This window comes from Hyaena hyaena, unplaced genomic scaffold (genome assembly GCF_003009895.1).
Source record: "Hyaena hyaena isolate Hyena2069 unplaced genomic scaffold, ASM300989v1 scaffold_78, whole genome shotgun sequence".
Lineage (NCBI taxonomy): Eukaryota > Metazoa > Chordata > Mammalia > Carnivora > Hyaenidae > Hyaena > Hyaena hyaena.
Window position 1 is genome coordinate 2,412,584 of NW_024080710.1, and position 18,599 is coordinate 2,431,182.

Consider the following 18,599-nt stretch of genomic DNA (forward strand, 5'->3'; position numbering starts at 1 on the left):
CGAACAAAGACAGAGTAGGGTTTTTATGGGGTTTGTGACGGGGGAGTTACAGAAGTTGTGGCATGGAAACAGTGATCCAATCATAATTATACAATATCATTGACAGCGGGTTTAACCATACACACTGTCTAGAGTATTTGTTACTTTTGGCGAGACCCAATTACAACATTTAGAGTACTTTTAAATTTAACCAATTACAGAGCAAGCCTAGGGTCTTGTTCGGCGCTTTAACATTAGGTAACAGAGTTTTATCTATAGTTGCTGGCCTTTCTTGATTGGGCATTACCAAGGTAGTGTGTGGAGTGATGTGGTGGGCAGTTTCTTCGGCCTTGGGCAATGTGTAACTGCCTGATAGTTTCAGGGAAACTGAAACTTAGGGCTTCTAGTTTAGAGGAGAAACTTAAAGCCTGTTATGGAGTCAGTTTGGTTTAGACTTGTGTCCTTATAAATTCATATATCAGCTTTAGCAGCTTTTTAGTGGAGTCTTCTGAGTTTTCCACATAGAGTATCATGTCATTTGTGAAGAATGAAAATTTGACTTCTTTCTTGCTGATTTGGATGCCTTTTATTTCTTTTTGTTACCTGATTGCTGAAGCTAAGACTTCCAACAATATGTTGAGTAACAGTGGCGAGAATGGACATCCCTGTCATGTTCCTGACCTTATGGGTAAAGCTATCAAGTTTTCCCTATTGAGGATGATATTAGCTGTGGACGAAGAGAGATTCTATTTTAAGATCAGGGAGAATTGAGTATTCTTATGTTATGGCAGAATTTGTACATAGGAAGACAATAATTATATATAACTATATATATGTTACTATATATATATTCATATATATATATGAAATTAGGATTTTTGAAGAAAAGACTTAGGAAACAGAAGGTGTGGGGTTGTATGTGGAGGGATTAATTTTGATCAGGGAGAAAGTAAAGAATAATGAAACATGTTGATGTATCTAAGTATCCATTTTATTTTTTTGAATGTTTATTTTTTGAGAGGGAGAGAGAGAGTGCAGGGGAGGGGCAGAGAGAGGGACACAGAGGATCAGAAGCGGGCTCTGTGCTGGTAGTGCAGAGTTTTTATGTGGGGCTTGAACTTATGAACCACAAGACCATGACCTGAGCCAAAGTCAGACACTTAACTGAGTGACCACCCAGGTGACCCCATAAGTACAAATTTTAAAAGAGATTAAGTTGAATGAATTCTTGCTTTCTGGGTTGCATTTTCCAGAAGGGGCTACGTTTTTACTAAGGCAGAGGTGAAGATAGGGGCTAATGAGGGTGGTGGTTCTGAATTAGCTGTCATGGAAGAAAAGTAGAGGAGACTCAACAGGAACATATATAACAGTATTTTCTACCTGGCTCTCTGCTGATATTAGAAACTTCAGTGCCTTCAGTACTTTTCTCCCACAGCCTGGGTAAAGGAGGAAAGAAGGGGCATGGGTAGATTGATCCAAGATGGCTAGTTTGCAAGGCAGATAAGTGTGGGAAGAGATGGAGTTTGTGATCAGACATTGGGGCTGATCTCTTTGAAGTGGGCCAGTTCTGGGTGCTGACAGCAGAAGTACATGGCTAAACCCAAATCAAGATGAATGTCAACTGAATAGATTATCAGAGATTCTTTAAAAAATGTATACACTCTTTGAAACCATGAACAGCTATATGTATTTCTTTTCTAGTGAGAGTGACCCCAGTATATCGGCCACCAGTGGCTCCTTTCTAAAAGACAAGTGGAGCAGTGAGGATGAAGAACTTGCAGGGCCATCCCAGACTGTCCCTCATCAGATCCATGGTATGATTTCATCCTACTTTTATTATCACATTCTTGAAGAGGCTATATTTCAGAGGTATGAACAAAGAAATTTCTAATATAAATGTGGAAAAGAGATAGGAAAAACTTTCTTATATGTAGAAAGCATGATTTCCTGGATATTGTTAAGAATGAACAAAATGCTCCACACCTCACCTTCATAAGAGCAAATCTCTCCCTTTCCTTAAATATTTTAATTTACAGTAAAATCTTGGATTGCAAATAACTTGTTCTGCGAGTCCTCAGCAAGATGGACAAATATTTCTAATAAATTTTAACTTGGTAAGCGAGCAATGTTTTGCAATACAAGTAATGTGTGATGCCGAATGTCACATGCTCACAACGGAGCTAATGGTTCTTGAAATTCTGATATATGAGTGCTCTGGATTACAAGCATGTTTGCGGAATGAATTATGCCTGCAAACCAAACATATCAATTTAATAAAATGAACTCTCTATATTTTCTTTAAAATTTTTTTTGTTTATTTATTTTTGAGACAGAGAGATACAGAACACGAGCTGGGGAGGGGCAGAGGGAGAGAGGGAGACACAGAATCTGAAATAGGCTCCAGTCTCAGAACTGTCAGCAAGGAACCCGATGCGGGGCTCAAACTCACAAACAGCAAGATCATGACTTGAGTTGAAGTCGGATGCTTAACCGACTGAGCCACCCAGGAGCCCCTATTTATATTTTCTTATACTAGGAATTATAGATTTGTATAGACTTGCACATGACCTGCTTGCTCATTTTTAAAATTTTAATTTGTTGCACAGTATATATACTTTGTAAGTAAAATAGCAACTTTTTTGCATTATACATAATTGTATGTTGTAAGGAAAAAATAAAATACAAGTATGTATAAAAAATTAATCATAATACTGAAAATAGTCACAAGTTTTGTGTATATGTATTTGCATTTGTATGTAATGTAAACATGAATATAGCCATGAACATATATAGATTTATATATAAATTTATAAAAATTATAAATATAAAATATATAAATTTATACATATATAAATTTTTGTGTGTGAGGTCAGGAAATCCCATACCTCAAAAACCTTGGAGCTAGAGAGGATTATAGAGGTCACCCATTTCAACCTTAGATCAAGTTCCAGAATCATCTTCTCTAATGACTTTTAAATTTGGAAAATGTCAAATCTAATGAAGTCATAGTCCAGTCTCAGCCTGAGGTAAGCGCTCTGTCCCTGGTTGTCACGGGAGGGACTTTGTCAGTGATGCTGCCTCTTCTCATTATGGCATTCAAACTCTGCTTTATATATATATATTTTTTAATGTTTTTTTTAAATTTATTTCTAGGAGAGAGAGAGAGACAGCATGAGCAGGGGAGGGTCAGAGAGAGAGGGAGTCACAGACTGAAACATTGGCTCCAGGCTCTGAGCTGGCAGTCAGCACAGAGCCCGATGCGGGGCTCGAACCCACGAACCGCGAGATCATGACCCAAGCGAAAGTCAGACGCTTAACCGACTAAGCCACCCAGGCGCCCCTGCTTTATATTTTTGTCAGGTTTACGGTGGGAGGAGGTTTCCTGTTCCTTGCTTAGTGGTAGGAGACTTGTAACAGCATTGGTATAGGATCCTGAGCTTCAGACTGTTTCCTGCCCTTCCTCCAGGAGTGTTTTTCTTTTGCCTGTTCTAACTGCATCGGCTTTTCACCTGTGCACAATGGAGTTTGCTGCTGTTCCTCCTGCAATTGAAGACTTTTCTTCAATGGGGAAGAAGTAAGACTTTTCTTCAATGGGGAAGAAGTAAGGGCTTTATACATTTTCCATAGTGGTAGCAACTCTTTTCCTCCGGGCTTGTACCACTGAGGGAAAGAGTCCTTCCATTTCCTACTCTGTTTCTATCTTATTTATTTATTTTTTTATGAGCACCTATTGGAGGCCTCTTGAGTCTGCAAGAGAGTTTTCTCTTTTATCTGTGGCTTCCCAGAATTCTAAATTGTCACGCGAGGCCACATTCAGCCTTCAGCAGTATATTAAGTGTTTTATCTGACTACTTCTTTCGTATTTGTATGGGGTCTGGCATCTCTTTCTCACATGGATTAGCTGCTGCAAGTGATCTCGTGGTGGTGACCTGTCTCTCTTTGGAGGAGTCTGTCTCCAATGGATTCAAATGTTTTTATTTTGTGATTTGCAACTTTTATATGTGGTTAGTGAATGGGTGATGCTCTTACCAGCTTTCTGCATTTTAGGTAGAAGCAGAATTTTTAATACAAATACAGTTTTAAAAGAAAAATGATCACATCCCTCTGTAAACAAGTCTTTTTAGTAAACACATAGTTACCCAACATTTTTTGGAAGCGCAATGATACTCCATTGTATGAGTGCACAATTATCTGTATAGTCAGTCTCTTCTTGTTGGTCATTTACAGTAGTTCTTTTATATCAAATATTATTTAATATAAATATTAAATATTATTTAATATAAATATTACATATTATTTAATATAAATATTACATATTATTTAATATAAATATTACATATTATTTAATATAAATATTACATATTATTTAATATAAATATTACATATTATTTAATATAAATATTACATATTATTTAATATAAATATTACATATTATTTAATATAAAAAGTAATATGATAAGCATCCATGCAACTGAATCTTGGGACAATTCTTAGATCGGGTTGGATAAAAGAAGGCAAGCTTTATTCATACAGCTACTGCTGCAGCAACAGCAGGACTCCTATGATCTAAGATCAGTTTCTAACCAAGCAGGTGGTTTTGACATCTGAGATTCAGAGCAATGGAGCAACAGGAAACTTGCAGTTGCTACATCAAGGATCATTCTTTTGAGTTCTGTCTGTGTTTGGACATGATGATTAGATGATTTTGTTTTGCTTTATTACAGTCTTGCAGTGACAAGTAATATCAATGCTATATGACATTCATTTCTGCTCAATAGGAGAGTGGCATGGCCGGGCTCTCAGAAGCAAGGCCGGTTCCCCAGGGACGGCAGACAGATGCTGCTTTTTCTTCCCCAGTCCCCTTCTTTTCCCCTCCTTTTCATTTTCACTTTAGGGCTAGGTCTCTCCTGGGTTCTGTTACTGAGACTGAGGTCTGTACTAATAAAGGATTAAGGCCAGAAAACATAAAGAACTACAAATTAATAAGTAAAAGGCTAGAAAAAATGGGCAGAAGAGACAGTGTGAGCAGGGGAGGTTCAGAGAGAGAAGGAGATACAGAATCCAAAGCAGGCTCCAGGCTCTGAGCTGGCTGTCAGCACAGAGCCCGATGCAGGGCTCGAACCCACAAACCAAGAGATCATGACCTGAGCCGAAGTTGGACGCTTAACCGACGGAGCGTCCAGGCGCCCCTGCTATGGACTATTTTTTTTTACCCACCCCATAGCCCCCCAAATTTATGTGGAATCTCCAATGTGATGGCATTCAGAGATGGGGCCTTGGGAAGGTAACTGAACTCATAACTGAGGTTATGGGGGTGGAGCCCCATGATGGGATTGGTGCCTTTAGAAAGGATTGAGGAACTAGAGCTCTCTTTCTGTAACGGGATGCAGGAAGAAAGTAGCCGTCTCTAAACCGGAAAGAGGGCATTCACAGAGAATTCAACCAGCTGGCCCTCTGAGCTCAGACTTTTAACTTCCAGTATTGTGAGAAAGAAACAACAACAAATTGTTGTTCAAGCCCCTGAATCTATCACTTGTAGCATCCCACAGGGACCAGACAGGTGTCACTAGGCTCTTCGCAGAAGAGGAAATCTGAAAAAGGCGCTCAACCTAATTTTTAATCAGGGAAGTGAAAATCAAGCCACAGTGAAGCAACAATTTACAATGAAATTTATTTTTTAAATAAATTAAAGAAATTTAAAAATGTGACAGCAGCTCTAAGTGCTATCTAGAAAGGCAAATCCTTCCCTTAATTTTTGAAAACCAAATGTAAAGGGGAGTAAGAGGTACAAACTTCCAGTAATGAAATAAGTAAGTCCTGGGGGTGTAATATAAAGCATAGGGAGTGTAGTCAATAATATTGTAATGACTTTGGTGACAGGTGGTAAACTAGACTTATTGTGGGGATTATCTCATAATGTATAAAGATAACAAATCACTCTACAGCGTAAAGGAATAGATATTGTATGTCAATAGTACATTAATAAAAAAAATTTGTAGGCTAGTTGGGCTGTTGCTACATACAGTATTTTAAATTATTTTGTTCGTTCCCACAAAACCCTTTTTGTTCTTTCTCCAAGTTTTTATTTAAATTCCAGTTAGTAAACATACAGTGTAGTGTTAGTTTAAGTTGTAGAATTTAATGATTCATCACTTACATACAATACCCAGTGCTCACCACCTATTTAACTCACTCTCTGCCCATCTCCTTCCATCAACCCTCAGTTTGTTCTCCATAGTTAAGAGTCTGTTTCTTCGTTTGCCTCTCTTCCCACCCCATGTTCATCTGCTTTGTGTTTTAAATTCCACATATGGGTGAAGTCATATGGTATTTGTCTGACTGACATACTTTGCTTAGCATCATACTCTCTAGCTCCATCCATGTTATTGCAAATGGCAAGATTTCATTCTTTTTTGTGGCTGAATAATATTCCATCGTGTATATAAACCACATCTTCTTTATCCATTCATCAGTTGATGAACATTTGGGCGCTTTCCATAATTTGGCTGTTGTTGATTTTGCTCCTGTAAATATTGGGATGCATATATCCCCATGTACACTTTGAAATTCAGATTTGAGTGGCATGGTATTCATTGGGAAAGTATTGTCATTTTTGTGATATCAAGTTTTTCCCTCTATGGAAAGAATGAGGTGTGTCGGGAGATGAGCTGTAGTGTGTGTAAGCTGCAAAATGGAGATTGTTTCAAGTTTGCCTTCCAAAGTCTCACATAAGAATCACTCTTGTCATCATCTCAATTGGAAACATTTGGGAAGTAGAATTCTGGGAGAAGTAGTTCAGCCTAGCCATATTGACATATTGCAAAATAACCAGAGTCCGTCTTTTGTCAACTTGGCACCCACACACATCTCTTTAAACTATACCTAATCTCCAAATGAAAACATTATGTGTCCATCTGTGATGATACAGTAATCCTATGTGTGACTGAAAACACATTCTTACCCCATCCTCAAAAGAGAACATAAAAATCTCCCCTTTTTTCTCTTTTTAATGTTTATTTATTTTTGAGAGAGAGAGAGAGAGAGAGAGAAAGAGAGAGAGAGAGAGAAACTGAGCGTGAGAGGGGGAGAGGCAGGGAGAGAGGGAGACACAGAATCTGAAGCAGGCTCCAGGCTCTGAGCTGTCAGCACAGAGCCTGGTGCAGGGCTTGAACTCACAAGACCACAAGATCATGACCTGAGCCAAAGTTGGACCTTTAACTGACTGAGCCACCTAGTTACCACTCCCTTTTGTCTTTGAGTGATGTCTTCCTTGTTGAGCTGATTAACACTCACCTTCAATACCCTATAAAAGAAAACAAAAATTTGTGGTTAATTTACATGTTTGAATATAAATGAATACTTGATATATTGTATCAGACATTTATGCTGAAAAAGGAAGATTTACTTATAGTATTATGTCCTCATTTGTGCAACTGGTCACAAGGTTGTATCTGGTAGAACTGCTTTCTTCTACTCACCTGATGTTCTCTTTGACCCCAGCAAGCACCTCAGTTGGTTGTGGTTCCTTGTCTGGTAGGGTGACACAAACCTTCATCCCTGAAATGTTGAAGCTAGTGGCAATCATGTCTAAATTTAATTGTTATCATTTTCCTTTCACTTTAATCACTGTAAAGGCTCTCTAGGAGATCACCTACACTCTAGACATACTCCTTCTTACCTCTACTGTTTAGTAGGAACCCAATTTCCCCCTTGATAATTAGAATTAGTCATATCAAGCACTATAGTAACCCCTCTTTTTCTGTCAATTTGGTAGCAATGAGGAGCCAAAAATGGCCTGGTGGCATTCTCAACTTCCAACTCAATGGGATCCTTGTTGTGTTCTCTGCTGGAAGTGTTTCTCACTCGTTTAGGTCTGCTTTGATTTCTTTCATCAGTAGTTAGTGTGTTACAGTTTTAAACACACAGATCTTGTACATATTTTGTTTGATTTTTATCTCAGTATCTTATATGTTTTGGTGCTATTATTAAATATTTTACCTTCCATAGTTCACTGCTGGTATATAGAAATATGATTGATTTTTTTATATTGCCTTTATATCCTTTTACCTTATTAAATGCACTCTTAATTCTAGGAGTGTTTTTGTATATTGTTTTTGGGATTTGCCTATGTAGGCACTCATGTTATTTTTGAATAGACACAGTTATTTTTTTAAATGTTTTTTAAAATTTATTTCTAGGAGAGAGAGAGAGACAGTGTGAGCAGGGGAGGGTCAGAGAGAGAGGGAGTCACAGACTGAAACAGGCTCCAGGCTCTGAGCTGGCAGTCAGCACAGAGCCAGACGCAGAGCTCGAACCCACGAACCGTGAGATCATGACCTAAGCAAAAGTCAGACGCTTAACCGACTAAGCCACTCAGGCGCCCCGAATAGACACAGTTTTATTTTTCATCCTTTCTAATGTATATGCTTTTCATTTCTTTTTCTTTTAAATGTTTTTTATTTATTTCTGAGAGAGAGAGACAGCATGAGCAAGGGAGGGTCAGAGAGAGAGGGAGATACAGAATCTGAAACAGGCTCCAGGCTCTGAGCTGGCAGTCAGCACAGAGCCCGACATGGAGCTTGAACCCATGAACTGTGAGATCATGACCTGAGCCGAAGTCAGACGCTTAACCGACTGAGCCACCCAGGCATCCCTTTTCATTTCTTTTTCTTATTGCACTAGCTGGGACCTCTGGTGCAACGTTGAATAAGAGTAGGGAGAGCGTGCGCCATTTTAGAGGGAAAACATGCTGTTTTTCATCATTAGGTATAATGTTAGTTAGGACTTTTGTGGATCTCTTTTATCGTATTAAGGAAGTTCTTTCCAATTTTAGTTTCCTAAGAGTTGTCATCATGAGTGCATGCTGAATTTTTTTTCAATGCTTTTTATTTATCTACGGAGATGATCACATAGTTTTTCTTCTTTTGTCTGTTAATACGGTGACTTATTACCTATTGATAGGGTTGATTTTCAAACGTTGAATTTGGTTTGTATTCCTGGGATAAGCCCAACTTTGTGATTTTTTCCTTTTTATATGTGGCTTGGTTGAATTTGCTGGTATTTGGTTGAGGTTTTTGTGTTTACATTCATAACAGATACTGATATGTGGTTTTCTTTTTTGGAGTGCCCTTTTCTGGTTTGAGTATCAGAGTAAAGCTGCCCTCATAAAATTAGTTTGGATGTACTCCCTCCTATTTTATATTCTGGAAGAGTTTGCACAAAATTGTTATTATTGCTCTCTTAAATGTTTGGTAGAATTCAGTGAAACCATCTGGTCTTGGAATGTGTTTGTTTGTAGAGTTTTAAAATACATATTTGTATTCATTTTCTAGGGCTTTCATAACAAATTACTAGTGACTGAGTGGCTAACATAACAGAAATGTATTTTCTCACAGTTCTGGAGGCTAGATGTCCAAGATCAAGGTGTTGGCAGTTTTGATTTTTTCTGAGGCCTCTTTTCTTGACTTGCAGATGGCTGTCTTCTCCCTGTACAGTATCTGGGCACTATTTTTTTTTTCCATAAGGACACTAGTCATATTTGAGGGTGCACCCTAAAAATCTCATTAACTTTTTTTTTTTAAATATTTTTATTTATTTCTAGGAAAGAGAGAGAGAGACAGCGTGAGCAGGGGAGGGTCAGAGAGAGAGAGAGATACAGACTCTGAAATAGGCTCTCTGCTCTGAGCTGGCAGTCAGCACAGAGCCCGACGCGGGGCTCGAACCCACAAACCGCGAGATCATGACCTAAGCGAAAGTCGGACGCTTAACCGACTAAGCCACCCAGGCGCCCCAAAATCTCATTAACCTAATTACCTCTTTAAAGATCCTATCTTCAAATACAGTCGTATTCTGAATTGTGAGAGGTTAGGACTTAAACATATAAAATTCTGGGGCAGAGAGACATAATTGATCCTATAACAATATTGAATGTTTTAATTGATAAAGGACTATTGGATCATCTTTCTCTTCTTTAATGAGCTTTGGCAGCTGTCTCATCCATATAAGTTGTCTAATTTATGGAATTAGAATTGTTTATAGTATTGCCTTATTAACTCTGTAATGTCTATAATATCTGAATTGATACCCTCTCTTTTATTCTTGATTTGGTGAAGTGTGTTTTTTCTCTTTATTTTGTGATCAGTTTGGTTAGAGATATTCAATTTTTTAAAATTCAATGTAATTTTATTTATTTTTATTATTTTAATTGAAGTACAATTAGCACAGTGTTATATTAGTGTCAGATGTATGATAGTGATTCAACAATTCTGTACATTACTCAGTGCTCACCACAATAAGTATAGTCATCATCTGTCACCAAACAATGTTTGGACTATATTCCTTATGCTATACTTTTCATCTTCATAATTTATTTTTTTGGTAACTGGAAGTTTGTACCCCTTAAGCCCCTTTATCTATTTCACCCATCCTTCCACCCACTTCCACCCTGGCAACCACCAGTTTGTGCTTTCTACTTAAGGTTCTGTTATTTTATCTCTTTTTTTTCCATTTTGTTTCTCAAATTCCACATAAAAGGAAAACCATATGGTATTTGTCTTTTTATTGATCTTTTCCATGAACTGGCTTTTTTAGTTTCAGTTATTATTTCTCCTATTGTTTTTGATTTTATTGACTTCTTCCTTGGTAAGAGTTATTTCTTCTGACCTAACATAAGCATTGAATACAACAGATTTCCCTGTGAATACTGCTTTAGCAATATCCCCAAATTCTTGATGTGTTTTTAGTTATTCAATTCAGAATGCTTTTCATTCCCATCCACTACAGCTCAAACAGTTTGAGCACCAATACAATGGAGCATTAGATTAGTTATATTATAACGAAAGCAAACAAATAATTGAACATATAAATAAATGGGGAGAACAAACAAACCTCCCGTGTAAAAGAATTCCAAATAAATTATGTTGAGATTCCACTCTAGAGTAGATGGAGCATAACACCCCATCCCTTTGGTGTGTGTTGTACATAGTGGTTTTCTTCTAAAGAGTACCGTATGGAAAGGAGGGTAAAAAGAGGAACTCTGTAGTAAAGAAACATGATACACAGCTGCAGCAGGTGAACAAGGTCAACACCAGTCATGTGGTCAGCAGGTCCCCATGATATGTTGTGATGAATATGGCACTTTACCTCGCTGATCTTCCCCCACACTGAAACCCTAAGCTAATTATGAGAAAAACATCAGACAAATTCCAATAGAGGGGCATCCTAGAATATATCTGATACTTACTCCTCAAACTACCAAAGATATCAAATGCTTGGAAAGTCTGAGAAAGCATTCCAGCTAAGAGGAGCCTAAGGAGACATGAGAACTAAATGTCATGTGGACTCCAAGATGGGATCCTGGAACAGTAGAAGGATATGAAGGAAAACTAAGGAACTCTGAATGAACTATTCAGTTAACATATTAATAATAATATATTTATATTGGTTAATTAAATTCTTTTTTAAAATTTTGAGACAGAGAGAGAGAGAGTATGCATGCACACAGAGGGATAAAGAGAGGGAGAGATACAATTTGAAGCAGGTTCTGTGCTTTTGCATAGAGCTTGACGTGGGGCTCAAACTCATGAAGCATGAGATCAGGACCTAAGGTGAAATCAAGAGTCAGACACTTAACTGATTAACCACCCAGGCACCCCAAAATCTAACAAATATACTGTCCTAATTTAATTGTTAATAATAGAGGAAACTATAGCAGAGGAAATATGGGAACTCTCTGTACTACCTACTAATTTTTTTTGGTAAACATAGATCTGTTCTAAAGTCTGTTTTTTTAAAGTGTTCTCTAATTTCTGTTGTCACTTCTTCTTTGATCCATGGGTTATTTAGAAATATGCTTTTAACTTTTTTAATATTTGAAAAATTTCCAGATATGTTATTGACTTGTACTTAATCTCATTATGGCCCAAGGGCATAATTTATATTAATTCTTTTTAATTTGTTAAGGTTTGATTTTTGACCTAGAATATGGTCTATCTGGTAAAGGTACCATGTACACTTGAGAAGAATTTTTACAATGTTGTTGGATAGAGTGTTTTATATAGGCCAGTTAGATCAAGTTGTCGTTTAGTTCTTTTCTGTCCTTGCTGAATTTCTGTGTACGTGTTCCGTTGATTCCTGAATGAAGAGTTTTGAAGTCTTCAGTTATATTTGTGAATTTTCTTTCTTTGTTTTTGCACTATCAGCTTTTCATTTTTTTGAAATTCTGTTAGGCGCACACACATTTAGCATTGTTATGTCTTCTCTGTGATTTGACCTCTTTATCACTAGTAATTGTCTCTTTAAAATTTTGTTTTAATTTTTAGAGCAGTTTTAAGTTCATAGCAAAATTGAGCAGAAGGTACAGAGATTTCCCATGTCCTTGCTGCCTTTCCATATGCATAGCCTCCCCCACTATCAGTATTCCTCACCAGCGTGGTGCATTTGTGACAGATGAATCTTCATTGACATATTATCACTCTGAGTCCATAATTAAGATTCGAGTTCACTGGTGGTGGTATACATTCTATGAGTTAGGGCAGATGTGTAAAGACATGTTTTCAGCATTTTAGCGTCAAACAGAATAGTTACACTGCTCTAAAAACTCTCTTTGCTCCTCTTATTCATCCTTCTTTCCCCCAGTAATGACTTTTTAGCCCTGGTAATGTTCTTGGTCTGAAGTCTACTTTGTTGTTGATATTCTCTGCTACTAATACAGCCAGTCCACTTTCCTTTGATTAGTGTTTCCATCATATGTATTTTTCTATCTCTTTACTTTTTAAAAAATGTTTTATTTATTTCTGAGAGAGAGAGAGACACAGCGTGAGCAAGGGAGGGTCAGATAGAGAGGGAGACACAGAATCCGAAGCAAGCTCCAGGCTCTGAACTAGCTGTGAGCACAGAGTCCGACGCGGGGCTCGAACCCATGAACTGCGGGAACATGACCTGAGCCAAAATCAGACACTCAACTGACTGAGCCACCCAGGGGCCCCTCTATCCCTTTACTTTTAACTTGCCAACATTTTTGTACTTAAAGTGGTTTCTTATGGGCATTGTATGGTTGGGTATTCCTTTTTCACCCAGTCTCCTGATTTCTGTTATTTAATTGGTATGTTTAGACTGTTTGCATTTAAATCTACAGTCTTTTTAAAAAATGTTTTTAATGTTTATTTTCGAGAAAGAGACAGAACATGAATGGGGGATGGGCAGAGAGAGAAGGAGACACAAAATCTGAAGCAGGCTCCAGGCTCTGAGCTATCAGCACAGAGCCCCACGCGGGGCTCAAACTCACAAACAGTGGGATCATGCCCTGAGCCAAAATTGGATGCTCAGCCAACTGAGCCACCCAGGTGCCCCCCATCTATCTACCATCTTTTAACTCTACCATCTTGCTAATTGTTTTCTATTTATTCTTTCTATTCTTCATCTTTTTTTTTTTTTTTTGCAGATTTCTCTTGGATTATTTTGTAATAGCATTTTATTTTCCCAATTGCTTTTTAGTTATACCTCTTTAAAAATGTTCTCTTGGTTGCCCTAAGATTTATAATATATATACATCTTTAATTTCTCACAGTCTGTGTTTTCTATCTTCAAATAACATTAAAGCACTTTACCTGTGGCATAAGGACTTTCCTAGTGTCTTCCTAATTTCTCCTCATGATCTTTTGTACAATTGTTGTCAGGCGTTTTAATTTTATGTAACAATAATTATGAAAAATACGTATTCACTGCTTTTGTTTTAGATAGCCAGCTACTGTCCAGGAAAATTAAGGGAGAAAAGAATTTTATACTTAGCTACTTTCATGAGGAATTTTTAGAATTCTTCATTTGTGTAGAGTCGGTTTTCTATTCTGTAGTATATTCCTTCTGCCTGAAAATATCCCTTGAACATTTCTTACAGTGCAGGTGTGCTGCTAATGAACTCTCAGTATTTGTCTGTAAAAGTGTTTATTTCTCCTTCATTTGTTCTGAAAGACATTTATGTTGGTTGTAGAATTCCGGGTTGTCGTAAGACTTATTGTGTGATGATGAGCTTTTGTATCTGAGGCTTGTTGTGTTTCACTCATTTTGGAAAATTCCCAACAACTGCCATTTCAAATATTTCTTCTGCCCAATTCCACTCCCACTCTCTGTTCTATTTTGGGTTTCTAATTATAGGAATATTAATCTGTGTGATATCCATGGGCTGTAGCTCTTGGATGCTGTCTTCTGTGGCTTCACTAACTCTTTTTTCTCTTTCAGTTTGAGTAATGCCTATTGACCTATTTTTAAGGTTGCCAATTCTTGTGTGTATCAAGCCTATAGATAAACCCACTGATAGCATTCTTTTTTTATATATATTTTTATTTATTTCTAGGAGAGAGAGAGAGAGACAGCGTGAGCAGGGAAGGGTCAGAGAGAGAGGGATATACAGACTCTGAAATAGGCTCCAGGCTCTGAGCTGGCAGTCAGCACAGAGTCCGACGCGGGGCTCAAACCCACGAACCGCAAGATCATGACCTAAGCAAAAGTCGGACGCTTAACCGACTAAGCCACCCAGGTGCCCCAGCATTCTTTATTTCTATTATTGTAATTTTCGTTTTTAGAATTTCTGCTTGATTTTTTTATGGTTTCCATATCTCTGATGAAATTCCCCATTTGTTTATGCACGTTGTAAATTTTTCCACTGAAGCCTTTAACTTCAATCTTACTTATTTATAACTCATTGTCTGATCGTTTTAACATTTATGTCCTATCTCTGCCTTGTCCCTTTGATTGTTTTATTTCTTGACAGTTTTATTTTTTCTTTTACTTGCTTCTTTGTATGCATTTAATTTCTTTGTTGAAATCTGGATATCTTGTGTTCTAGAGACTGAGGTAAATAGGAATAGGCATACCTCTTTTTTTGTAGGCCTTCAGTCTGGTGAGTTGAGTCAACTTAGTCAGGAATTGAGCAGGGTTTGAGTTTTGATGTTGCCATGGTTATTCCTAGTGCATCACCAGCTTCAAATTCCTGTATGACTACCTTGTGCTTAGAATGGAAAATGCCAGAGGGTTTATTTCAATGCCTACCCTCTGCCTTAGATCTCCCCATTGCACTTGAACCTCAGAGGTTTCTGTCCATGACCTTGTTCATTTTGTAGCAACAGTACTCTTATTTGTACTTCTGTTACTTGCTAACCTAGTTGAGGGTGGAAGTGCATTCCCTGTTGTCTTTGCTCAGCATTAGTTGTAGACAAGTGCAGTGTCCCTGGTTCTTAGGGGTGCCTTCTGGTTACCTGTCTTCTGGATCTGGTGCCTTCTCAGTTACCTGTCTTTTCTTTAGGGGTAGAGAACATGTTATGGTCTGAGCATAGAATGCTTTCCTTCTCTCCCAATTCCCAATGTTATTGTGTCTTAACTTGTGCTTTGTGGATAATAGAGTTTGCTGCCCTTTTCCCAACTTCTTCTGCTTCTGACCCTTAGGGAAGATAGGGGAAAGGAACTGGATGGGGATCATACCTTGCTCGCAGAAGCTGTTGCTTCCCTCTCTGAGCTTGAACCACAAGGGAAGATTTCTTGAGTTCCTCATTGTTATCTTAAGTTTTTTCCTGAACTTTTGATGATGTCCATACATGTGCTATCTTTTGATTTTTTTTGTCTCTTCTTCTTTAATTTACATACACGTCTCTGTCCTGTGAGTAAGTTCATTATCAACTGTCTACTTTGTTTCTTATAGTGTGTTGTTTAATTATTAATTCTATAAAATCATGTACCTTTTAAAGTTTATTTATTTTGAGAGAGAGAGAGGGAGAGACAGTCCCAAGTGGCAGAGCCCCTCATAGGGCTCGAACTCACAAACCGTGAGATCATGACCTGAGCCGAGATCAAGAGTCGAATGCTCAACCGACTGAGCCACCTGGGTGCCCCTGTAATCATGTAGTTTTGACCTTTATTTTCTTAGGTCTATAAACTTATTTTTACCTCATTCTTTTTTTAAATTTAATTTTTATTTAAGGTTATGATTCAGCATTTGTTGGGTTGAATCCAAAACTTCAAGGCACTTCCCAGGTAATGTTGATACAAATGTAAATGTGGCAGGGCACCTGGGTGACTCCATTGCTTAATAGTCTGACTTCAGCTCAGGTCATGACCTTATAGTTCGTGGGTTCAAGCCCTGTGTTGGGCTCTGTGTCAGCTCAGAGCCTGGAGCCTGCTTCAGGTTCTGTGTCTCCCTTTCTCTCTTCCTGACCCTCAATTGTGCTCTGTCTGTCTCTCTCTCAAAAATAAATAAACATTAAAAAATTTTTTAAAGAGACAAATGTAAATCTGGCCTCTTTTCTGATGCTTTCTTCATCTAAGCCTCTGTCCCCCAGAGGTGTAACCTCCCCTCTGGCTGTAGGGTAAGACATGGTGGGGAGGTATCAGAACTGAGATATAGGGGAGTTTTGCCAGCACCAGTAGGGGACAGCTAGGGAAGAATTGGAAGCGTGCCTTGAATTTTGCACAAAGGTTTTTTTGCACCCTTGTGTGTGCACTTGGGTTGAAGTTGCTGCAAACGTTGTATGGTGGCACTAGTGATCTGTGGCACTGTGGCTGATTTTTCAGCATTCATTTATTTCATCTCTTTTCCATTGAGCTGTGGCAAGGCAGGCTGAGAAATTGCTTTCAACTCAGGATGCGAACCTGATTGGTCTAAGGATAAATCTATCTCTTTTGCCAGTTATGTTTCAGACACTTGACTTGCCTGTAAATTCAAGTAAAGGTTTCTTGGATGCTTTTGGGAAACTTTGGCCTTGCATTTAAGAAATAGGTTGTAAGTGGGGCACCTGAGTGGCTCAGTCAGTTAAGCGTCCAACTTTGGCTCAGGGCATGATCTCGCGGTTCATGAGTTCAAGCCTCGCATTGGGTAATGGGGCTGACAACTCAGAGCCTGGAGTCTGCTTCAGATTCTGTGTCTCCCTCTCTCTCTGCCTGTGAATTTGACTACTCTAGGAACTTAATATAAGAGGCCATTCTGTTTTTTGGGGGTGCCTGGGTGGCTAAGTATTGGACTCTTGATTTTGGCTCAGGTCATGATTTCACAGTTTGTGAGATTGAGCCCCACATCTGGCTCTGTGCTGAGAACAGCTGAGCCTGCTTGAGATTCTCTCTCTCCTCCTCTCTCTGTCCCTCCCCGCTCGTGTCTCTGTCTCTCAAAATAAGTAAATAAACATTTAAAAAGAGGCCATTCTGTTTTTGAAAACCTCATTTTTAAAATCATTTATAATAATTTATATTCTATTACTTCTTCCTACAGGTAATAGATCTATAATATAGGTTATGTTCCATTCAGAATGGATTAAAATTTTTTGCATACCATATTGCATTACTCATTTTTTTCTTCATCTTGTATTTCATTTCCATTTTGCTCACTAACACATATAGTTCTGCATCTCTGATTTTGCAGTTTGAGCACAAATAAATTCTTATTGATTCTCATTCCATTTGACTTGATTTGATTAGTCATCTTCCATTATAAACTACACTTCAAGGACTGCATTTTGCCTGAGAAGATAATTACAAATGTGCAGAAGGGTTGGGGAAAAGGAACAGAGAGCTCACAGGGTGTGGATGAATTGCTGTGTGGCTTACTCAGCATCGATCACATCCTTCTCCTAACATGTTTTTCCGTATGGCCTGGGCAAGAAAACTAAAAACTACAATTCCCAGAAACCCTGGCAGTTACGTGGGTTTGACCAATCATATGCACTTAGCCAAGACTTAAGTCTGTGGAGAAGCACTCAAGTTGCTGGTACACACCTGAACACTCATGGTATTCCCAATGTCTCACCGTAACTAAAGCAGCACACCACAGGCACCAACAGTTGTGGTGCTGACCTTACTAATTCTCCATGATTGCTAAAGTAGTGTCATCCGGGAGCTAGTGGTTAGAGCAGCGATGTCCTGCTCCCTCAGATTCCTCCTTATGGCAAAGCTAGCCCTTTTTGTGGCAGACCATTCTGCAGTGTTATTTTTGGACCATGTTGGGGCGAAGCGCCTGTTTTTCAAACCTGTCCAATGATGTCAGCACCAAATAGCTAGATAAGAACTGCCCTTCTGCACAAATCCCTTCCTGTGATGATTGCCATTATTGTAGCTGAAGCCTGACCTGTTTGTCTTGATTGGAATTCTCGGACCAGGCTGCAATAAAAAGAAACCAGATTCAAAATGATGTTAACAATAAAAAAGTAGGTTTTCTCCCATAATGGAAATGCAGAGGTAGGTAGTGTTCCAAGTTCAATTTGATCTGTTGCTCAGTGATGTCATTAAGACCGTAGGTTCCTTATATACGTATTTTTCATATTTGCTGTTTTCAGCTCTTTCCTTTCATGTCACAGTAGGGCTGCTTATAAAAATTGGGGTCTTATAGTTCTGTATTTACATCTGGGCAGGGGATGGAGATGGGAGAGAGGCTTGCTTCTGTTCCTTGCCCATAAGCCCTGAATAAAGTTCTTGCTTCCCATTGGCTCAAATCACTACATATTGCTGAATTATTCACTGGCAAGGGAATCATTGTGGAATGATCACATATGGCTTTAACTAACCATCAGGGTAGAATCAGTGTCAACAACAGTGTCCACTATAGTCATTCGATTGTCAATACCTATACTCAATTCACATTGTTA

At 38.4% G+C, this 18,599-nt stretch overlaps 1 protein-coding gene across 4 annotated transcripts in view; it reads left to right on the forward strand.

The window, feature by feature from the left end:
- PTPN20 (protein tyrosine phosphatase non-receptor type 20) overlaps positions 1–18,599 on the forward strand; it is a 111,218-nt gene that overhangs the window by 63,938 nt on the left and 28,681 nt on the right. For all 4 annotated transcript variants that reach the window (XM_039233760.1, XM_039233759.1, XM_039233761.1 and 1 more), the window contains exon 5: positions 1,681–1,793. In XM_039233760.1, the coding sequence (XP_039089691.1) occupies positions 1,681–1,793 (113 nt within the window). The remainder of the gene's footprint in view (positions 1–1,680; positions 1,794–18,599) is intronic.